General features: G+C 62.9%; 2 protein-coding genes across 2 annotated transcripts in view; both read left to right on the top strand.

Annotated features, from left to right (window-relative positions):
- Positions 1-20518, top strand: part of HTT (huntingtin) — a 358005-nt gene that overhangs the window by 144400 nt on the left and 193087 nt on the right. The window lies entirely within an intron of this gene.
- The window catches only part of RGS12 (regulator of G protein signaling 12), a 68975-nt gene that overhangs the window by 3004 nt on the left and 45453 nt on the right, over positions 1-20518 (top strand). Inside the window, exon 2 of the mRNA XM_058670322.1 lies at positions 7823-9716. Within this exon, the coding sequence (XP_058526305.1) occupies positions 7920-9716 (1797 nt within the window). The 5' untranslated portion in view covers positions 7823-7919. The remainder of the gene's footprint in view (positions 1-7822; positions 9717-20518) is intronic.

The raw sequence follows: 20518 nt of genomic DNA, 5'->3' as shown, positions 1-20518 counted from the left end.
CCTCTGCTCCAGCTCCGTGCTTGTGACCTGGGAGAACAGGCTGGCCCGCGTGCTTGGGCCCCTGCATCCATGTGGGAGACTGGAAGGCGCTGTTGGCTCCCAGCTTTGGATCGGCTCAGCTCTGGCCATTGCAGACCTTGTGGGAGTGAGCCAAAGGATAGAAGATCTCTCTGTCTTTCCTTTTCTCCCAGTAACTCTGCCTTTCAAATCAAAATAAATAAATGAATCTTTTAAGACATCGGACGTTTGCTGCCATGTCTGCTGCCATGGGACATGGAAAATGCAGCTTGGTGGCACAGCTGCAAGGACTGCTCCAGACACCCAGGGCCCTGCAGGAACAGTGCAAGGGGCCCTGGGGCTTGTGGGGTCTCTGTCCTTGGCAGGGCCTGGACTCTGCGCCCCCCAGCCTCCCATCCTGCCTGCCAAGATGGGCCTGAGGTCCACATGCCTGTCCTCCCGCTGTCCTCTGCTGAGGTCCTCCTCATGCCATCCTCCCGCCGTCCTCTGTGCTGAGGTCCTCCGTGCTCCCAGGTCTCCTGCCCTTGCTGCTTGCTGCCGGCCTCCACCTGGTGCAGAGCCACCGCCACTCTGTCCTGCACAGCAGCGGCCACTGTGGGGCAGCTGGCCAACTGCGGGCCTCACCTGCTGGTGGAGCTGCTCAGGTTGAGCCCGCTGCCCTCAGGGTGCCATTCAGACATGCCACACCAGACCCGACTGGGCTGGGCGGTGGGCCAGGACGCTTTACCCAGAATCCTCTGCAGCCTGTGCAAACCAGGGGTGTTGGTGGCTGCTGTCCTGCCCCCCGATGGGGCTCCTGGGGTGCGGGCCGACTGCGGAGACCCAGACGAACCACTCAGGGCCACGTCGCCCCGGTGGAGAGGGGGTGAGCCCTGTGCTGAGGGAGGCTCAGGCTTGCCATGCGCCTGGAGCAAGCTGCCCAGACCTGGGTTCTTGCGCAGCCCGAGTGCTTACACGCAGGCGGGATGACCAGGGTCCCAGGTGGCCACGCAACCACAACAGAAACCTTTCTGTGCCACAGGCCTCCCTCGTTTGCTGATGTCCTGTATGTGAAAGGCGTGCCCCATGTGTGCACATGTGGTCTCCCACCTGCTGGCTCCCACCCCACAAGGTGAAGCAACTGGGCCAAAGCTAGACGCCTGAAGCCCATTCAGGGGGCCCCTCGGGGGCCGCAGACCGCAGGCACTTTGCAGTGTCCCAAGCCTTGTCGAGGTTGGCTCCCGCTGGGGGTTTCTATGGGGGGCCCGGGGTTTGGGGCTGGCAGCCCCCCACCCTGCCTACTAGGCCCCTGGACCGCCTCTGAGCCACCAGCGCCTGTGCAGGGGGACTGGGCCTAGGGTGGCTACTGCAGCCCTGTGTCTGGGCCTGTTCGAGCAGACAGCCTCATAGCTGCCCGGGCAATGGCCTGCGTGGTGCTTGCTCACAGTGTGGCCTGCCTGGGCCTGGCACTCCTGCCCCTCACTCAGGCCCTGGCCGCTCCTTCGAGCCTGCAACCACCCACGGCACCCTGCCTGCGGGTGGGTGCACAGGGCCAGGCTTTTGGGGGTGCTGGCAAGGCACCATGAGGGCAAGTGGGGGCCCTCTCCAGGAGACAGCTTGACTGCTCGGGGCCACCCACCCACTGTGTGGCTGCCTGGTCTTCCTCTTGCCTCCCTCCCGGAGGTCAGGTCCAGGGTCCAGGCCCTGTCTGAGCGCAGTTGCTGGCCTCCCGGCATTGACACCTTGGTCACTCCTGTCCACTTGGCCATCACATGTGACGGAGGGGCTGTGTAAGTGGCCAAGTGGGGAGCCCCTTGGCCCTGCCAGCTTTAGGTGGGACCACACAGCCCTTGCTTGGCTAGTGGAGTGACGGTGCTCTCCCCATCCCTGCTGGCCTGTGTGCATGTAGGCGGCCTGTGGAGTGTGGGGTCCTTCCCATTGCTGTTCTCTGTGTTGGCACTGAGCATGCTTGCTGTGTGCTGGCCATGGGCTCAGGTGGACATAGGATCCAGGTGCCTAAGCCATTGGCCAAGGCCTTCTCAGGTGAGGAGAGGAGCTGGATGGAAAGTGGAGCAGCCAGGACTTGAACCAGTGTTCTGGGGGCCCCTTGTGTCTGTCCCCGGAGCTTCCGAGAGCCTGTGGCCGCTGTGTCCTGCGGCTCCCTTGGGGGACTGGCGGTCTGCAACTTCCCTGGTGCAAGGTAGGTATGCACCCAGGGTAGGCTGGCTAACTGTGCCAGAGAGCGGCCACGCCGCAGGCCCTGTGTCCCTGTGTGGGGCTCCCCTGTGTCCCGGCGTGGGCTCCCCTGTGTCCCTGCATGGGCCTCCCCTGTGTCCCTGTGTGGGGCTCCCCCTGTGTTCTAGTGTGGGGCTCCCCTGTGTCCCTGTGTGGAGCTCCCCTGTGTCCCTGTGTGGGGCTCCCCTGTGTCCCTGCATGGGCTCCCCTGTGTCCCAGCGTGGGCTCCCCTGTGTTCTAGTGTGGGCTCCCCTGTGTTCTAGTGTGGGTTCCCCTGTGTTCTAGTGTGGGCTCCCCTGTGTTCTAGTGTGGGCTCCCTTGTGTTCTAGTGTGGGGTCCCCTGTGTTCTAGTGTGGGCTTTGTGTCCCTGTACAGGGTCCCCTGTGTCCTTGCGTTGTTGCCTTATCTGGGTGGCTGCTGTTGCTCCTTCCTTGCCCCACCCACCCGTGCTGTCTGCGGCTGAGGCCACGCATGCTCCCAGCCACAGCTGTGCAGCTGCCAGCACCCCGAGGCCTGCCAGCCGTGGCCCCGCATCCCTGCTTTGCTGACATCTTGCTCCCGCCCTGCTCCCTGCCCAGCACTGGCCACTGGCCCTGCTGCCTCTGGGGCTTTCTCTGCCCCTCAGGGGCAGGATTGGTTCTGGCTCAGGTCTCAGCATTTCAGGCCCTGAGAGGGTTTGGAGTCTTTGCTTTAGCCTCCCGGGGGGACCCCTCAACCCTGACAACAGTGGCTTTGTTCAGACTTGGCTGAGCACATGCTAGGGCCACAGCTTGCAGGAGACAGGCGCGTGGGGATGCAGGGCCACCAGAGCCTGTGTCCTCTCCCCGGGGTAGGGACCCTTTGTGTGGTGGCTGCCATCAGGAGCCGTGCCTGGCTGTGGCCTGTCTCTGCGGGCTGCGTGGGTGAGGGTGAGAGTCGTTGAGTGGTGGGTGTGGACTGGGCCGTGAGGAGGGGCCCTCGGGCCAGGTGTCAGGAACTGAGTCCGGGGAGCCTGCCGGGGCGTGGTGGGGAAGGGCGGAGTGATATGGGGGTGCGAGTGCAAATCAGGTCCCCTGCAGAGGCTGGTGCCTGCCAGAGGTCATGGGGACGTCCTGAGTCCAGGGCTCCAGGGCCACTGCTGACCCACAGGAGACTCTGGGTGGCCTTGTGGCCACCAGGCACATGGAGTGGGGGCCAGGTGACTGGCACAGGGAGGCAGTAAGGTGGCCCTGCCCCCAGGCCTGTGTCCCTGTGGGGATAGGCAGAGACCACCGGGGCGGTGGCCATCTGGTGAAGCTGCCCACTCGTCCTCCACTGTGTTTTGGAGGGCGGATCTGGCCGGTCGGGGGAGGGTGTGCAGGGGCGCCCAGGGCTCAGGTGTATTCCTGTGGGGTGTGCAGAGCCGTGGCGTTGCCAGGCCATGGGGAGAGGGTGTTTGCAGGGGCAGGTGGAGTCGCTCTGCAGGGACTGTGTAGCGCATGAAGTCACTTGCCTGTCCCGTGGGGACCCATCTGTGTGGGTGGGCCCTGTGGCTGATGGCTGGGTACTGCCACGTCCCCTCAGCAGTGCTGGCACGTGGCAGGTGCCTCAGCAATGGCCTGGCCTCTCCTTGGAGGCCTCTGTGTGCATGGGGATTGTCCTGGGTGCTTGGGAGGACCTGGCTGGCCCTGAGGTCTTCAGGGCAGGTGCTCACTTGGTGTGGGATGGGCCTTCCATCAGAGTGGCCCTGGTTTCGTCTAGGTAAGCAGGGGGACTCTCCTACCTGCCGGCTGGCTCTGAATGCCTTCAGCGGATGGAGTGGGCCTGGTCCTGGGTGAGGTGGGAGCTGGGAGTTCCTTCCAGGTCTCCCACAGGGTGGCAGAGACCCAAGCCCCTGGGCCACCCTGCTGCCACCCAGGCCACGTGGAGGCTCCTACAGGGAGAGAGAGGCAGAGAAGGGGGAAGGGAGACAGGGAGAGGCAGAGAATCTTCCATTTGCCCTTTCCAGATGCCCACGGCAGCCAGGAGCCCAGAATGCCATCGGGGTCCCCAGCACGAGTGGCAGTGACCCAAGGACTTGAGTCCTGGCTTGTTGGCACTTGGCTGGGTCAGAGCAGAGGTGGGGCCACATTGCAGACACTGCACCACGGGATACAGGCGGCTGGGACGGCAGCTCGCCCAGTGGCTCCACAGGGCCTGCTACCCGTTGCCCTGCCCCAGCTGCCCCCTATAATCCCACAGCTGCACTTGTTGCCGCCCACGTGACCGGGTGGTATTGCCCATTTGCTGCCACTTCTGTAGCTTCATTCTTGTTTTTTAGTCACTGTGGTTTCTCCTTTATTCGTCCATCCACGGCAGGGGACAGAGGGCCTGAGTCTCCGTGCTCTGGTGGTTCCCCAGATGGCCACGGAGCTGGGGTTGGGTCTGCCAGGCTGGCAGGCAGGAACTTGTCCAGGGCTTTCACGTGGCTGCCAAGGCCTGGTGTGTCAGCAGGAGGCCAGAGTCGCCAGCTCAAGTGGGGCCATGGGTTCCAGTGTGTTCACCGCTCAGCCACTTCCACACCCAACTGAGTCTGGGGAGGTGTGGGAGTCATCACCGCCTGAGGCATGGCTGGTCAGTGCCTCGTGGGGGAGGACAGCTTGGCTGGGCTTGGAGTGAGTGTCGTGGGGTGAATGGGTTGTCCCGACTGGCCCAGGCCTGTTCCCTGCACAGCTGGGAGTTGGGGTGATCATACGGATGTCCCTGCAGACCTGGTGTCGTCGTGACTGACAGGTGGTGCAGGGCCCAGGCACGGGGTGCAACTGTGGGCTCCTATGGGAACTGGCAGCCCCTACCCACCCTGCCTCTCTTGTGAGTGACCACAGCTGTCCCCTGCCTGTCCTCCACCTGTCCTCTGTCTGTCCATCGCCTGTCCCCTGCCTGTCTCAGGCCTGTCTCCCTCCTGTCCCCCGCCTGTCTCTGGCCTGTCTGGCCTGTCTTCCACCTGTCCCCTGCCTGTCTGGCCTGTCCCCTACCTGTCCCTTGCCTGTCTGGCCTGTCCCCCACCTGTCCACTGCCTGTCCTCTCTTGTCCCCTGCTGTCCCCCATCTGTCCCTGTCTGTCCTCACCTGTCCCCTGCCCATCTCTGTCCTCTTTCTCGCCTGTTCCCCGCCTGTCCCCTGTCTGTCCATCGCCTGTCCCCTGCCTGTCTCAGGCCTGTCCGCTGTCTGTCCCCCACCTGTCCCCTGCCTGTCTCTGGCCTGTCCCCCACCTGTCCCCCACCTGTCCCTTCCTGTCCCCCATCTGTCCCTGTCTGTCCTCACCTGTCCCCTGCCTTTCCTGGGCCTGTCCCAGTCTGTCCCCCACCTGTCCCCCTCGTACCTGCCTGCCCCACTGGATTGTATTGATGTAACTTAGGGAGAGGTTAAGTGCAGGCTGAAGCTCTGAACTGCAGTTTTTGGTATATTCCATGAACTGGTAACTTGAAGGAATGTTTACGTTTCATTTTGAAAGAGGATGGTCCCAACCCACTGTTTGCTCCTTCAGTGTCCACACGGCCCGGAATCCCTGGAGCATCGGGCAGTGTGAGTGACGCCCATGCAGCTGTCGTGCAGGGGTCAGGGTCAGGGTCTGTGGGAGCAGGAAGCCGGTTCTTTCCGGGAGCAGCATTCATTGTTTGGGAGAGAAGCCGCACCCTCATCTGCTGCGGGGGCAGGGGGCGGAGGAGGGTAGTGCCACACCCACTTCCTCACTGACCCTGAACTTGGCTGCTGTGTGCACACTGGGAGGGCCTCCTGTCCTGTCCCCAGCCTGGGAAGGGTGTCTCCCTGTGTGCCTTCCTGGGGATGGTGCAGTGGTGACCACGGCTGGTGGCCAGCACAGCACAGCCAGCGCCTTTGCTGTGGGGCTCCCGGCTCTGCCTTGTGGGCCTCCTCTCATGGGGCCTACCACACATGGCCCTTGAGAGCTGGGGAGCTGGGCGTGGGACCTGAGTACCAACTGAGCTGCATGGCAACAGCCCCGGCTTGCTCCCTGGCCACCTTCAGTGGCGGGCAGCCCCAGCCGAGAGGCCGGGCCTGGCACTGTGCGGTATAGGGACTTATGAACTGGCGTGTGTCTAAGCGATTGTACCTGCAGGTCATGCTGTGAGTGAGCGGTGCTGTCACCATGGAAGGCACCTGGGGACTCAGTGAGCGAAGCTTGCTACTTTGTCCTACTGCTCCACAGCTGAGCATGCGTGTGCACACGTGAGCTCGTGTGCTCGCATGTGTATGTGTGTACATGTGTATGTGTTCATATGTGCTCTTTGCATGTTCACGTGCGATCATGTGTGCACAATGTGCTCGTATGTGTACACGTGTGTGTTATGTGCTAGTACATGTTGAGTGTGTGCACACGTGTGCTCGTGTGTGTGTGTGCATACAGGCGATTTTTCTTTAATCTGTTTATGATTCTGTTACTGGAAACTTTATCCTCTAAAGTAAGACATTCTGCTAACAATTTCAGAAGTTAGAGAAAGCTCCCGTTCTAGACTGTTCTGTATCTTCACAACAGGCTCTTCGTTGTTACCAGAAGGGCACACAGACAGCAGGCCTGCAGCTGCGTCACTGGGGGGCTGAGCTGGACGCTTGGGCCGCCCTGGGATGTAGGAGTAGCTTAGCCCACTGTGCACAGCGCCCGCCCGCCTCGTGGCCTCAGGACATGCCAGGGTCCCTGTGTGCTAGCTTCAAGAGCAAAAGGAAGTTCACCCAGGGGTCTCCAGGTGCCCAGGAGTGGGCAGGCCGCGAAGGAACACGGCCCATGGTCCTGCTTACTGCTCCGTCTCCCTCGGTGTCATTCACATCCTTCTTGCACTTTGTAGCAGAAAGTAAAGGCAAAGCAGCCATGGGACCCATGCGCATCGTGAGCTCACGTTTAAATTCTGCATGAGCCGTTCATCTGATCCAGGCTCGTGAGGTCAAGCCTGACTCCTGCTCAAATATTTATTGCATGCCAGCTGCACGCCAGGTCTCTGCTCGGCCTCTTGCCATCTGCGCCGCCTGGTGCAGTGCCTTAGGAGTCCAGCCCGGGGTCCCTGGGGTCTCTGCAAGTATCCTGGGGCCTCCAGCAGGCTGTGTGCCGTGACAGTGGGACTCGCCGTCAGGAGGTCAGGCTGCGGTGGGAAGAGCATAGTGGTCGCCTGCCCTCAGCTGAGCACCAGTGGTGCTCCCCACACAGTGCTGTGGTCGCGGAGGCCACGTGTGAGCAGGTCTGGCCTGGGTCCACTGTTCAGGGAAGATGGCTTGGGGAGTTATGGTCACACGAGGGGTGGACAGGAAGATCTCAGGGGCCCAGTGTTCACAGCTCTGCACACCAGACAGGTGTGTGTGTGTGTACATGTGCGCTGTGAGTCTTTGCACACACGTGTGCACATACATATCGGGCACACATGTGCATTCACATGTATATTATGATATGCACGTGTGTGTGTGTGGCTGGTCAGCTCTGCACACTGCATGCACACGGCTGTCAGCGAATGCAGCCAGGCTGCAGGCCGTGCTGGGGAGCAGCCGCTGGGGTCCTGCAGGGAGAGTGCCCTGTGTGGGGTTCTGAGCTACCGTGACGTCAGACGTGCTGGTTCCCCAGTAATGAGCTCTTTCTTTTTCTTCCTTAGGTGGCTCTGTCAGAAGACAGTGGGGGCTGCATTGGGACCCCTGCTGCCGGGCCCCTGCACCAGGGAAACATGCTCAGGGCACTGGTCGTGCGCCGCCATGTCTAGGGCAGGGGAGGCTGGGAAGCGGCCGCTGGCGGGCGCTGTGGCACCTCGGGTGCGCAGTGTGGAAGTGGCCCGCGGACGGGCTGGCTACGGCTTCACCCTTGCTGGCCAGGCCCCCTGTGTGCTGAGCTGCGTGGTCCGGGGCAGCCCTGCAGACTGCGTGGGCCTGCGGCCCGGTGACCAGATCCTCACCGTCAATGAGACCAGTGTGAGGAAGGCCTCGCACGAGGACGTGGTGCAGCTGATCGGCAGGTGCTCTGGGGTCCTGCGCATGGTGGTTGGTAGGGGTGCCGGCTGCGCCGACTCCGGCTCTAGCGATGAGGAGGCTGGCCTCTGTGAGGGCCGCAGCTGGTGGAAGCCCCGGCTGGACTCCAAGGCCCTGGGCATCAACCGGGCTGAGCGGGTGGTGGAGGAACTGCGGTCAGGCGGCATCTTCACCATGATGTTTGAGAGCCCGGTGCCACCGAGGTTGCGGGCCCCGCCCGAGGGTCCCTGCACCCCTGCGCTCGGCCAGGACGAGGTGCCCAGGGCTGCGCTGGACGATGCGGTGTTCAGTGTCGGACTGGATGGCCTCGACGATGCGGGGTTGGACGCCAGCATCCTGAATGTCGCCATGGTCGTGGGCTACCTGGGCTCCATCGAGCTGCCGTCCACCAGCTCCAACCTTGAGGGCGACAGCCTGCAGGCCATCCGCGGCTGCATGCGCCGCTTACGGGCCGAGCAAAAGATCCACTCACTGGTGTCCATGAAGATCCTACACGACCGTGTGCAGCTCTGCACCGACAGAGCTGGTGTCGTGGCCGAGTACCCGGCCGAGAAGCTGGCCTTCAGTGCTGTGTGTCCCGACGACCGGCGCTTCTTTGGGCTGGTGACCATGCAGGCGGGCGAGGGCGCAGGCCTGGCCCCCGAGGAGGAGGGCACCCTGCGCACGTCCTGCCACGTGTTCATGGTGGACCCTGACCTGTTCCCACACCGGGTGCACCAGGGCGTCGCGCGGCGCTTCGGCTTTGCCTGCACGGCTGACCCCGACACGAGTGGCTGCCTCGAGTTCCCCGCGTCCTCGCTGCCTGTGCTGCAGTTTGTCTCCGTGCTGTACCGCGACATGGGCGAGCTGATCGAGGGCGTGCGGGCCCGCGCCTTCCTGGATGGGGACGCTGACGCCCAGCACCACCACAGCACCAGCAGCAACAGCGACAGTGGCATAGGCAACTTCACCCAGGAGGAGAAAAGCAACCGCGTGCTGGTGGTGGACCTGGGCGGGGGCCCGAGCCGGCACGGCCCAGGTGGTGGCAGTGCTGCCTGGGAGGCCGCGAGTGGGCGGCCCTCACAGTCCTGGGGTGGGCCCTGGAATGGCGCCTTTGGCCATGACACCGAGGGAGGCGCCTCCTTTGACGCTGTGCCTCCCGCAGACAGGTTCCGGGACTTGGGCAAGCACCTGGGGCCAGCCTGCCCTGGGGAGGGGCTTCCCGTTGCCCCACGGAGCTCGGTGCCTCCCACCAGGCGGGGTGGTGGCCAGCGATGGCTCCCTGTACACGTGCTGCAGGAGTGGCAGTGTGGCCACGCCAGCGACCAGGAATCTTACACCGACTCCACCGACGGCTGGTCCAGCATCAACTGTGGCACGCTGCCCCCTCCGATGAGCAAGATCCCTGCCGACCGCTACCGCGTGGAGGGCAGCTGCTCGCAGCCCCCGCTCGGTGCCCAGAAGGCTGACTGGTCCAGGAAGGCTTTCGGGATGCAGAGCCTGTTCAGTCCACATCGCCATGCCAGGAAGAACAAAGAGAGCAAAAAGGTGAGTCCTGACCGCTGGAGCACACTCCCCCTGAGCCAGCGCATCCCGGCCGGCCGCACCCCTGCTCCCCCCGAGCCAGCGCGCCCCAGCCGGCCGCACCCTGTTCCTGTGGCTCCCACAGCCAGCAGGCGAGGGGCCTGGGGCTGGCTCGGAGGGTAACATTGGATGTTCACAGCCCCTCCCCACCCCGGGTGGTCCCCAGGCCTTCTTTGAGGCAGAGGGCATTCTCTGGGGGTGGCTGCCCGTGCGATTCCTGTACAGCTGCTGGTGAATGGAGGGCAGCCTGCCTGCGGTGAGTCCTAGGCGTTCCATCCCGGAATACCACCCAGGAAAGCCAGGCCTGTTGTTGTCCGGGCAGTGTGTGCAGGGTGGGAGCTGGGGCGAGGTCAGTGGAGGAGGCCAGCAGACGGTGTGGCTGAGAGTTCACCCCCACACTGAGCCCACTGGTCCCCTTTGAGCTTCCTCAAAAGATGCCTTTTCTTGGTCAGTTTGTACCTAGGTTATTTTTGAGTGCTGAAAATACACAGAAGAAATGCCCAAAGGCTGCTGGGGCTGTTCCGGTGAGGGGTGTGGGGGAGCCGGGGCGCTCTCCGCACTGTCCTGGCCAGCCACGCCGTGAGTGGGGCCAGAGATGGCCCAGGACAGAACCCTGTCAACTGGGCCCGGCCAGGGCAGGCACAGGTCATCCCCTGAAGGGCTCTCTAGGTTTTTGATGGGCGTGGCTATGACCACGTGGCTGTGACCACGTGGGTGTGATGACAACGTGGGTGTGATGGGCGTGGCTGTGACCACGTGGGTGTGATGGACGTGGGGACCACGTGGGTGTGATAGAGGTGGGGATCACGTGGGTGTGATGGATGTGGCTGTGACCACGTGGCTGTGATGGACGTGGCTGTGACCACGTGGGTGTGATGGGCATGGCTGTGACCACGTAGGTGTGATGGACGTGGGGACATGTGGGTGTGATGGGCATGGCTGTGACCACGTGGGTATGATGATAATGTGGGTGTGATGGGCGTGGCTGTGACCACGTGGGTGTGGAGGATGTCGTTGTGATGGCGTGGATTTTCAGCCTCATTTTTTTAAAAATTATTTTTGAATAATCTTACTTAGTTGATTAGGGTACAAAGGGTCAAGGGCTACAGGGTGAAAGTGGGCAATACCATTGTTTCCACACTAATATTATCATTTTCCCTGTATCTGGGGTTAGGGGAGAAACAAAGGGAAAAGCCCCACCCAACCTCCCACCCACCCTAGATCCCCAACGGCAAGCATGGGAACCAGGCACGCTCCGAGGGTCCTGCTCATACAGTTTTGATAGTTCATCAGTTCTGGACTGCTGCCAGTGTCTCAGTTCCAATCACAATGAACCCTATTCAGAATCCACTGGCCGACAGTCTCTGCACGGCTGGGGTTCTAAGATCAGCAGTTCAGTTGGAGGGATCTCCAAAGAAACTTCATCTGAGATGATCACAGGCCTGATTCCTGCGCGAGTTTGCTAGCACACAGTCCAACACCGTCTGTCACACCAATCAGCTTATGCACTTGCTGGTTGTTGGGATTGCTGGGTTCGTTCTGTTTCCAGCCCTGTCTTCCTCGTGAACCAACAGGTGTTGTAGTCCAGTTCGATCCTGCCCACTTCATACTCGGTCCTCACGCAAACTGGTTGGAGCTGCAGCCTAGCTGGGGCGACTCCCCATAACCCCCACCAGTTCTGCCCCCTACCCTGGTTCCCATGCTTGCCAGTATGTACCTCAGGCTTGTCCAGTCTGTCCCACATCCCATTTAGCTCTCGCACATGTCAATGGGCATGGGAGCCCAGCTCAACCCAACCAACCTACTATCCAGCCCACACACCTACTGGCAGGTGCCCTTCTGTCCAGCCACCCCTGCCCCTGTCCTGGTGTTTGTGCTGTCCAGTGAGAGTGGTAGCCCTGAGGGAGGTGCCCACTATTTCCCTTCTAGGCCACACTCACTCCCAGATTGTGCACTCTCCAGGTAGTTCTGGCATTTAACTTGACAGAATTAGCTCCAAGTGCCAGCCTCTGCCAGCTGATGCTGCGGCTAGGCCAACCGACCCTCACCCACTCTAGTTTTTGCTTGCACCAGTCGGAACAGTCAGCCCACCGTGGCCCTTCCCTTATCTAGCCCACATGAGGCCCACAGGTGTTACAGCCCTGCCTAGTCTGATCTGCCCCCATCCTGACTCACGCCTTCCAATGGAAGTAGTTGTCCAGCAGGGGATCCCACATTCCCCTGTCGGCTTTGCCTCCTCCCCCTGATTATCACATGTGCTGTTTGGGCGCTGCAACCACATCTGGTACAGCTCATCTCACCTTGGCATTCCTTAACCGAACCTGGCTCGACCCACACTCTGTTCTGGCGCTCGGACTCACCAGGTTCAGCCTGGTCTGCCCCCAATCCATGCCATGTGTATGCCGGTGGGATGATTTCCATAGCCTGTTCTGGGCTGTTTCCTATTGTGCTTCTTGCGCTCACCTCTAAGGACTGTGTCCTGCCAGAGGAGTTGCCCAGGCTCCTCCATCAGAAACTCTCCCAGTGCCAGTTTTCGCGCATACCAGTGGGTCCATGAGCCATCCCTGCTCAGTTCACCTCCTGTCCTAGCAGGAACAGTGGTGTTTCCTGACTGTTCTTCAACCCAATCTGGTTCTTACTGTTGGATGTTTCAACCCAGCCATGGCTCTTCCATACCCCCATACAGCTCACACATGGTTCAGTAAGGGCTGAGACCTGTGTCTGTCACACATTTCCCCTGGTCCTGCAGAGCACCAGATGGTGTTGGAGTCTGGTCTGGCTTGGTGCTTCCATTCCCAGTCCACACTTGTGCCAAGTGGGATTACACTCGTTTCCTGATCGGAATGCAGCCCCATTTACAGCCCATGCGCTCATTGGTGGGAAACTCAACCTAGCTAGAGTATCCCCTTAGCTGTCCAACCGGGCCTGTTCCCAGCCTTAGATCTCATGAAGGCCAGTGGTTGCTCTGATTCAACTTGGCAGAGCCCCTCACTTGTCCTGACCCCTTAGATGCTGCGGCTTAGTGTCCCTGTCTCACGCAGATCAGTAGGTGCAAGGACCTACTTGGCATGACCTGTGCTCCAACCTGATTTCTGTTGTTTCTTGTGAGTTAAGGTTTGTTCAGCCCTGCCCATTCTGCCCCCTTCCAGTGGCAGCACGGCCCACCCCACATCATGTTAATGGATGCACATTCAGGTGCTGATGCCTTGACCTGCCCTGACTGTTGTGGGTTCCTACACCTGTGAGTGATGGCAGGTGGCATGGTCACATCTAGCTTAGTCCACCCCAACCCCAGCTTGCGAGCTAACCAGGGGGACTTGTATTTCCACAGGGTTGGGCCCACACAACCCCACAGAGTCTACCCCCAGACCAAGTTCTCTCGTGTGCTGGATAGTGTCTTGACCCTGCCAGATGTGACCACTCCACCACTCCACCACCCAGTCGGGTAATGGTACCCAACACTGCCAAAGAGGCCCCCATCCATAGCATTGGTGTGGGCTGGTGTGTGGCGATCAGTGATGTTCTATGCTAACAGGCCATCTCTGGATTCCTAATTGGGCTGGTGAATCTGTCTAACCCAAATTGTCTTCTGGATACTTCCCTCCAAACCACCAGGTCTCAGTCCCCACACATGCCTAAAACTTCCATGACCCTGTCACTGGGAATCACCCAATTCACCTCTCACCTACACTAAAACTGGCCTTAGTCATGGGTGTCCCCAGGCAGCAACTACATATCTTAAAAACCCCCGAGTTCGCCGCCGGGTGGCCAGCAGACAAAGCCTGGCACCACTTGGTAGACTAGTAGCCCTGGGGGAAGCCGGGGACTCGTTCACTGCCTTCCGGCAGTGTCTTTGGCGTGAGTCCCCAGCATTGGGTCCGACCTGGCAGGGGCACCCCCCACAGTCGCCACACTGCAGGGAGCTGCACTTTCCCGCAACCCCAAGGCCCGCACCCCTCCCAAACTCTCAGCCTCATTTGTGTGAGTTGGTACTCATGGGAGGCCCAGCTCTTCTATTACCCGAGATGCTGAGCCCTGGGCTGGGTCCTCAGGCAGTGCCCAGTGTGGTGTGGTCAGGACACTGCCAGGAAGTTGGTCTTTGTGTTACCTGAAATTGGCAAATCCATCCTTTTCCCGGACAGCTGCTGCTATGTAAGTGGTCCAGCCGAGTGGTCATCCTTCGGCATCGTCTCTACAGTTACGTTCGTCGCCGTGGCTGTGTGGCCAACTGTGGTCCCTGCTGATGCAGGAGGGTCAGCTTGGTCAGGGATATGTGCAGGTGGCATGGAGCTGGCCCTGGGTACCAGGAGCTCTCAGGCTCCATGTGGGTTTGTCCTGGTTTGCTCGATGGGAGCTGGGGTGGGCCCTCTTCCTGGCCCTGCCGCCCAGGAGGCCCCACTCACCTCCGGCCAGGAGGCGTGACATCAGAGAGCTGACTGCAGGTATCCTCTCCTCCAGCTGGGGCTGAGTACACCCCTCGTGTTTTGCTGTCAGAGACCATGAAGTAACGCCTTTGCATTTTGTCGTCTGCTTCCTGCTCAGCATGCACCTGCTGCACTCAGTGATGTAGTGGTGCCACAGGGAGAGACGAGGACCCTTGGCCTGCAAGTGCGCCTCTGCCATCAGCGCTGATGGTCGCAGCAGGGTTGCCGAAGGTGTCTGTCAGCCTGAGAGCCAACATCCCAAGACTGATAATATGAATTAGAGCATCAGGTTAAATAGCAAAAACCAGATTCTTGAACGTCTTCCGTAATAGAGCTGGGGAATTTTGAAGATGGAGAACTGCTTGGGATGCCATGCAGAGGTAACAGAGGAGGGTCCGAGGTTCTGAGTACCAGTGTGGTGAGCGGGCACTGGGAGAGCCATGGGCACGGGCTCCCTGGGTGGCCTGGGCAGTCTGCGGCAGATCTGTCCCTGTGCAGTGAGCAGCAGTGCCCCAAGAGCCAGTGTGGCAAGGTCCCGGGGGGCTGCAGAGCAGGTGTGCAGTCTGCATGACCCTCCTTCACAGCCCCGGCGACTGCTGTGGGCAATGCCCATGCCCCCTTGCTTCAGCTGACTCCCTGAGGAGCTGACAGCACCCAGGCAAGACTCCCTGTGCTGGCTCAGTGCCAAGGGTGATGCCCAGGCCCAGGGCTGGGCTGTCTGTTCGGAGGTCCCGCACCCTCTGTGTGGCTGTGGAAGCTCCGCTGGGCAGCCCAGGTGGACCCTGTGTTGCAGATGCTGCTGGGCAGGGAACATGGCAGCGCAGGGGGAGCTTCCTGCCCCCCCCAGGCTGCCTTGGCCACGGCACCCCCGAGTGAGCCCCCTTCCCCTTGCAGCTGGGCCGCTGGCTTGTCGGGTGCCTGGAGCCTGCAGTTGCTACTGCCCTGCCTTGGCATCACCACGGCCGCATGGCCCTGCCTTGCCTGGCCACGCTACTCCTCCATGCCCAGCTCCCTGGCGCATGCAGGCTGGCAGGCAGAATCCCTCCCTAGCTGGGGCAGCACAAGTGTTGTCCACAGGCTGCATCGGCCTACTGTATGCTAAGAAAAATTGACTTCCTCCCTTCCTTAGTTTGAATGGCAGAGTTACAGATGGAAGGAGAAAGATCTGTCCACTGGTCACTCCCCAAGTGGCCACAATGGCCGGGATTAGCTTTTCGTCACAAATCCAAGATGCCAGACACAATAAGTGAGCCACACAAGAGCTCTTTGTTTTGGTGGGGGAGGTAGCCATGGGGCAGGGACAAAGTGGGAGCAGAGAGATAGAGAGAGGGAGAGAGACAGAGACACAGAGAGAGAGAGAGAGACAGAGACACAGAGAGAGAGACAGATAGGGAGACAGAGACAGGGAGTAAGAGAGGGAGAGAGAGAGACAGAGACAGGGAGAGAGAGAGGGAGAGAGACAGAGACAGGGAGAGAGAGACAGAGAGAGAGAGAGAGCGAGACAGGGAGAGAGAGAGGGAGAGAGACAGAGACAGGGAGAGAGAGACAGACAGAGAGAGAGTCAGAGAGAGGGCGAGAGAGAAACAGAGACAGGGAGACAGAGACAGGGAGAGACAGAGAAGGGGGCGAGAGAGACAGAACAAAGGGAGAGGCCCCTTTCCACCTTGAGGGGTGTGTGGGGGGAACGGGGGAGTGAGGGGAGTGAAGAGAGTAGGGGAGTGAGGGAGTGGGGTAGTGAGGGGAGCGGGGGAGTAAGCGGAGTGAGGGGAGTGAGGGGAGCGGGGGAGTGGGGGAGTGAGGGAGTGGGGGGAGTGGGGTAGTGAGGGGAGTGAGGGAGTGGGGGGAGTGGGGGGAGTGAGGGGAGTGGGGGGAGTGGGGGGAGTGAGGGGAGTGGAGGAGTGAGGGGAGTGGGGGGAGTGGGGGAGTGGGGGGAGTGGGGGAGTGGGGGGCGTGGGGGGAGTGGGGGAGTGAGGGAGTGGGGGGAGTGGGGGGAGTGGGGGAGTGGGGGGAGTGGGGGAGTGAGGGAGTGGGGGGAGTGGGGGGAGTGGGGGAGTGGGGGGCGTGGGGGGAGTGGGGTAGTGAGGGGAGTGAGGGAGTGGGGGGAGTGGGGGAGTGGGGGAGTGAGGGAGTGGGGGAGTGAGGAGAGTGGGGGGAGTGAGGGAGTGAGGAGAGTGAGGGAGTGGGGGGAGTGAGGGGAGTGGGGTAGTGAGGGGAGTGAGGGGAGTGGGGGGAGTGAGGGGAGTGGGGGGAGTGGGGGAGTGAGGGAGTGAGGGAGTGAGGGAGTGAGGGGAGTGAGGGAGTGGGGGAGTGGGGGAGTGGGGGGAGTGAGGGAGTGGGGGAGTGGGGGGAGTGAGGGAGTGAGGGAGTGGGGGAGTGGGGGGAGTGAGGGAGTGGGGGAGTGGGGGGAGTGAGGGAGTGGGGGAGTGAGGGAGTGAGGGGAGTGGGGGGAGTGAGGGAGTGGGGGAGTGGGGGGAGTGAGGGAGTGGGGGAGTGGGGGGAGTGAGGGAGTGAGGGAGTGGGGGAGTGGGGGGGAGTGAGGGAGTGGGGGAGTGGGGGGAGTGAGGGAGTGGGGGAGTGAGGGAGTGAGGGGAGTGGGGGGAGTGAGGGAGTGGGGGAGTGGGGGAGTGAGGGAGTGGGGGAGTGGGGGGAGTGAGGGAGTGAGGGAGTGGGGGAGTGGGGGGAGTGAGGGAGTGGGGGAGTGGGGGGAGTGAGGGAGTGGGGGAGTGAGGGAGTGAGGGGAGTGGGGGGAGTGAGGGAGTGGGGGGAGTGAGGGGAGTGGGGGAGTGGGGGGAGTGAGGGAGTGGGGGAGTGAGGGAGTGAGGGGAGTGGGGGGAGTGAGGGGAGTGGGGGAGTGAGGAGAGTGAGGGAGTGAGGGGAGTGAGGGAGTGGGGGGAGTGGGGGGAGTGGGGGAGTGAGGGAGTGGGGGAGTGGGGGGAGTGGGGGAGTGGGGTAGTGAGGGGAGTGAGGGGAGTGGGGGGAGTGAGGGGAGTGGGGGGAGTGGGGGAGTGAGGGAGTGGGGGAGTGGGGGGAGTGGGGGAGTGGGGTAGTGAGGGGAGTGAGGGGAGTGGGGGGAGTGAGGGAGTGGGGGAGTGGGGGAGTGGGGGAGTGAGGGAGTGGGGGAGTGGGGGAGTGGGGTAGTGAGGGGAGTGAGGGGAGTGGGGGGAGTGAGGGGAGTGGGGGAGTGAGGGAGTGGGGGGAGTGGGGGAGTGGGGGAGTGAGGGAGTGGGGGAGTGAGGAGAGTGGGGGGAGTGAGGGAGTGAGGAGAGTGAGGGAGTGGGGGGAGTGAGGGGAGTGGGGTAGTGAGGGGAGTGAGGGGAGTGGGGGGAGTGAGGGGAGTGGGGGAGTGGGGGAGTGAGGGAGTGAGGGAGTGGGGGAGTGGGGGAGTGAGGGAGTGGGGGAGTGGGGGGAGTGAGGGAGTGGGGGAGTGAGGGAGTGAGGGAGTGGGGGAGTGGGGGGAGTGAGGGAGTGGGGGGAGTGGGGGAGTGAGGGAGTGAGGGAGTGGGGAGTGGGGGGAGTGAGGGAGTGAGGGAGTGAGGGGGGGTGTGGGGGGAGTGAGGGAGTGGGGGAGTGGGGGGAGTGGGGAGTGGGGGGAGTGGGGGGAGTGGGGAGTGGGGGAGTGGGGTGGGAGTGGGGAGTGGGGGGAGTGGGGGAGTGAGGGAGTGAGGGAGTGGGGGAGTGGGGGGAGTGAGGGGGAGTGAGGGAGTGAGGGAGTGGGGGAGTGGGGGAGTGAGGGAGGGGGAGAGGGGGAGTGGGGGAGTGGGGGAGTGAGGGAGTGAGGGAGTGGGGGGAGTGAGGGGAGTGGGGGGAGTGGGGGAGTGAGGGAGTGAGGGAGTGGGGGGAGTGGGGGGAGTGAGGGGAGTGAGGGAGTGAGGGAGTGGGGAGTGGGGGGTGTGGGAGTGGGGGAGTGGGGGAGTGAGGGGAGTGGGGGAGTGAGGGAGTGAGGGAGTGGGGGAGTGAGGGGAGTGGGGGGAGTGAGGGAGTGGGGGAGTGGGGGGAGTGAGGGAGTGAGGGAGTGGGGGAGTGAGGGGAGTGGGGGGTGTGGGGGAGTGGGGGAGTGAGGGGAGTGTGGGAGGAGTGGGGGAGGGTGTGGGAGTGGGGTGGGGGGGTGTGGGTGTGGGGGAGTGGGGGGAGTGAGGGGAGTGGGGGGAGTGGGGGAGTGAGGGGAGTGGGGGGAGTGAGGGGAGTGAGGGAGTGGGGGAGTGGGGGAGTGAGGGGAGTGAGGGAGTGGGGGGAGTGAGGGGAGTGGGGGGAGTGGAGGGTGTGGGGAGTGGGGGGAGTGGGGGAGTGAGGGAGTGAGGGAGTGGGGGGAGTGAGGGGAGGGAGGGAGTGGGGGAGTGAGGGGAGTGGGGGGTGTGAGGGAGTGAGGGAGTGGGGGGAGTGAGGGAGTGGGGGGAGTGGGAGAGTGAGGGAGTGGGGGAGTGAGGGGAGTGAGGGGAGTGGGGGGAGTGGGGGAGTGAGGAGAGTGAGGGAGTGAGGGGAGTGGGGGAGTGGGGGAGTGAGGGGAGTGGGGGGAGTGGGGGGAGTGAGGAGAGTGAGGGAGTGAGGGAGTGGGGGGAGTGAGGGGAGTGAGGGAGTGAGGGGAGTGAGGGAGTGGGGGAGTGGGGGGAGTGGGGGGAGTGAGGGGAGTGAGGGAGTGGGGGGAGTGGGGGGAGTGGGGGAGTGAGGGAGTGGAGGAGGTGAGGGAGTGGGGGGAGTGAGGAGAGTGAGGGAGTGAGGGAGTGGGGGGAGTGAGGGAGTGGGGGGAGTGAGGAGAGTGAGGGAGTGGGGGGAGTGAGGAGAGTGAGGGAGTGGGGGGAGTGAGGGAGTGGGGGAGTGAGGAGAGTGAGGGAGTGGGGGGAGTGAGGAGAGTGAGGGAGTGGGGGGAGTGAGGGAGTGGGGGGAGTGAGGGAGTGGGGGGAGTGGGGGGAGTGGGGGGAGTGAGGAGAGTGAGGGAGTGAGGGGAGTGGGGGGAGTGGGGGAGTGAGGGGAGTGGGGGGAGTGGGGGAGTGAGGAGAGTGAGGAGTGAGGGAGTGGGGGGAGTGAGGGGAGTGAGGGAGTGAGGGGAGTGAGGGAGTGGGGGGAGTGGGGGGAGTGGGGGGAGTGAGGGGAGTGAGGGAGTGGGGGGAGTGGGGGAGTGGGGGAGTGAGGGAGTGGGAGGAGTGAGGGAGTGGGGGGAGTGAGGAGAGTGAGGGAGTGAGGGTGGGGGGGAGTGAGGGAGTGGGGGGAGTGAGGAGAGTGAGGAGTGGGGGGAGTGAGGAGAGTGAGGGAGTGGGGGGAGTGAGGGAGTGGGGGGAGTGAGGGAGTGGGGGGAGTGAGGAGAGTGAGGAGTGGGGGGAGTGAGGAGAGTGAGGGAGTGGGGGGAGTGAGGGAGTGGGGGGAGTGAGGAGAGTGAGGGAGTGGGGGAGTGAGGGAGTGGGGGGAGTGAGGAGAGTGAGGGAGTGGGGGGAGTGAGGAGAGTGAGGGAGTGGGGGGAGTGAGGGAGTGGGGGAGTGAGGGAGTGGGGGAGTGGGGGGAGTGGGGGGAGTGAGGAGAGTGAGGGAGTGGGGGAGTGAGGGAGTGGGGGGAGTGAGGAGAGTGAGGGAGTGGGGGGAGTGAGGGAGTGGGGGAGTGAGGAGAGTGAGGAGTGGGGGGAGTGAGGAGAGTGAGGGAGTGGGGGGGAGTGAGGGAGTGGGGGAGTGAGGAGTGGGAGTGGGGGGAGTGAGGGTGGGGGAGTGAGGAGAGTGGGGGTGGGGGGAGTGAGGGGAGTGAGGGGAGTGGGGGGTGAGGGAGTGGGGGGTGAGTGAGGGAGTGGGGGGAGTGAGGGGAGTGAGGGGGAGTGGGGGGAGTGGGGAGTGAGGGGAGTGAGGAGAGGTGGGGAGTGGGGGGAGTGAGGGGAGTGAGGGAGTGGGGGAGTGGGGAGTGAGGGAGTGAGGGGAGTGGGGGGAGTGAGGGAGTGGGGGGAGTGAGGGAGTGGGGGAGTGGGGAGTGGGGGAGTGGGGGGAGTGGGGGGAGTGGGGGGAGTGAGGGGAGTGAGGGAGTGGGGGGAGTGGGGGAGTGAGGGGAGTGGGGGGAGTGGGGGAGTGAGGGGAGTGAGGGAGTGGGGGGAGTGAGGGGAGTGAGGGAGTGGGGAGTGGGGGGAGTGAGGGAGAGTGAGGGGAGTGGGGGAGTGGGGGGAGTGAGGGGGAGTGAGGGGAGTGGGGGAGTGGAGGGGAGTGGGGGGGAGTGAGTGAGGGAGTGAGGGGTGAGGAGAGTGAGGGAGTGGGGGAGTGAGGAGAGTGAGGGAGTGGGGGGAGTGAGGGAGTGAGGAGAGTGAGGGAGTGGGGGGAGTGAGGGAGAGTGAGGGAGTGGGGGAGTGAGGAGGAGGGAGGGAGTGTGGGGGGAGTG

The sequence above is a fragment of the Ochotona princeps genome, chromosome 11 (genome assembly GCF_030435755.1).
Source record: "Ochotona princeps isolate mOchPri1 chromosome 11, mOchPri1.hap1, whole genome shotgun sequence".
Classification (NCBI taxonomy): domain Eukaryota; kingdom Metazoa; phylum Chordata; class Mammalia; order Lagomorpha; family Ochotonidae; genus Ochotona; species Ochotona princeps.
The sequence above is the reverse complement of the archived record's forward strand: the minus strand, read 5'-3'. Positions and strand labels throughout refer to the sequence as shown.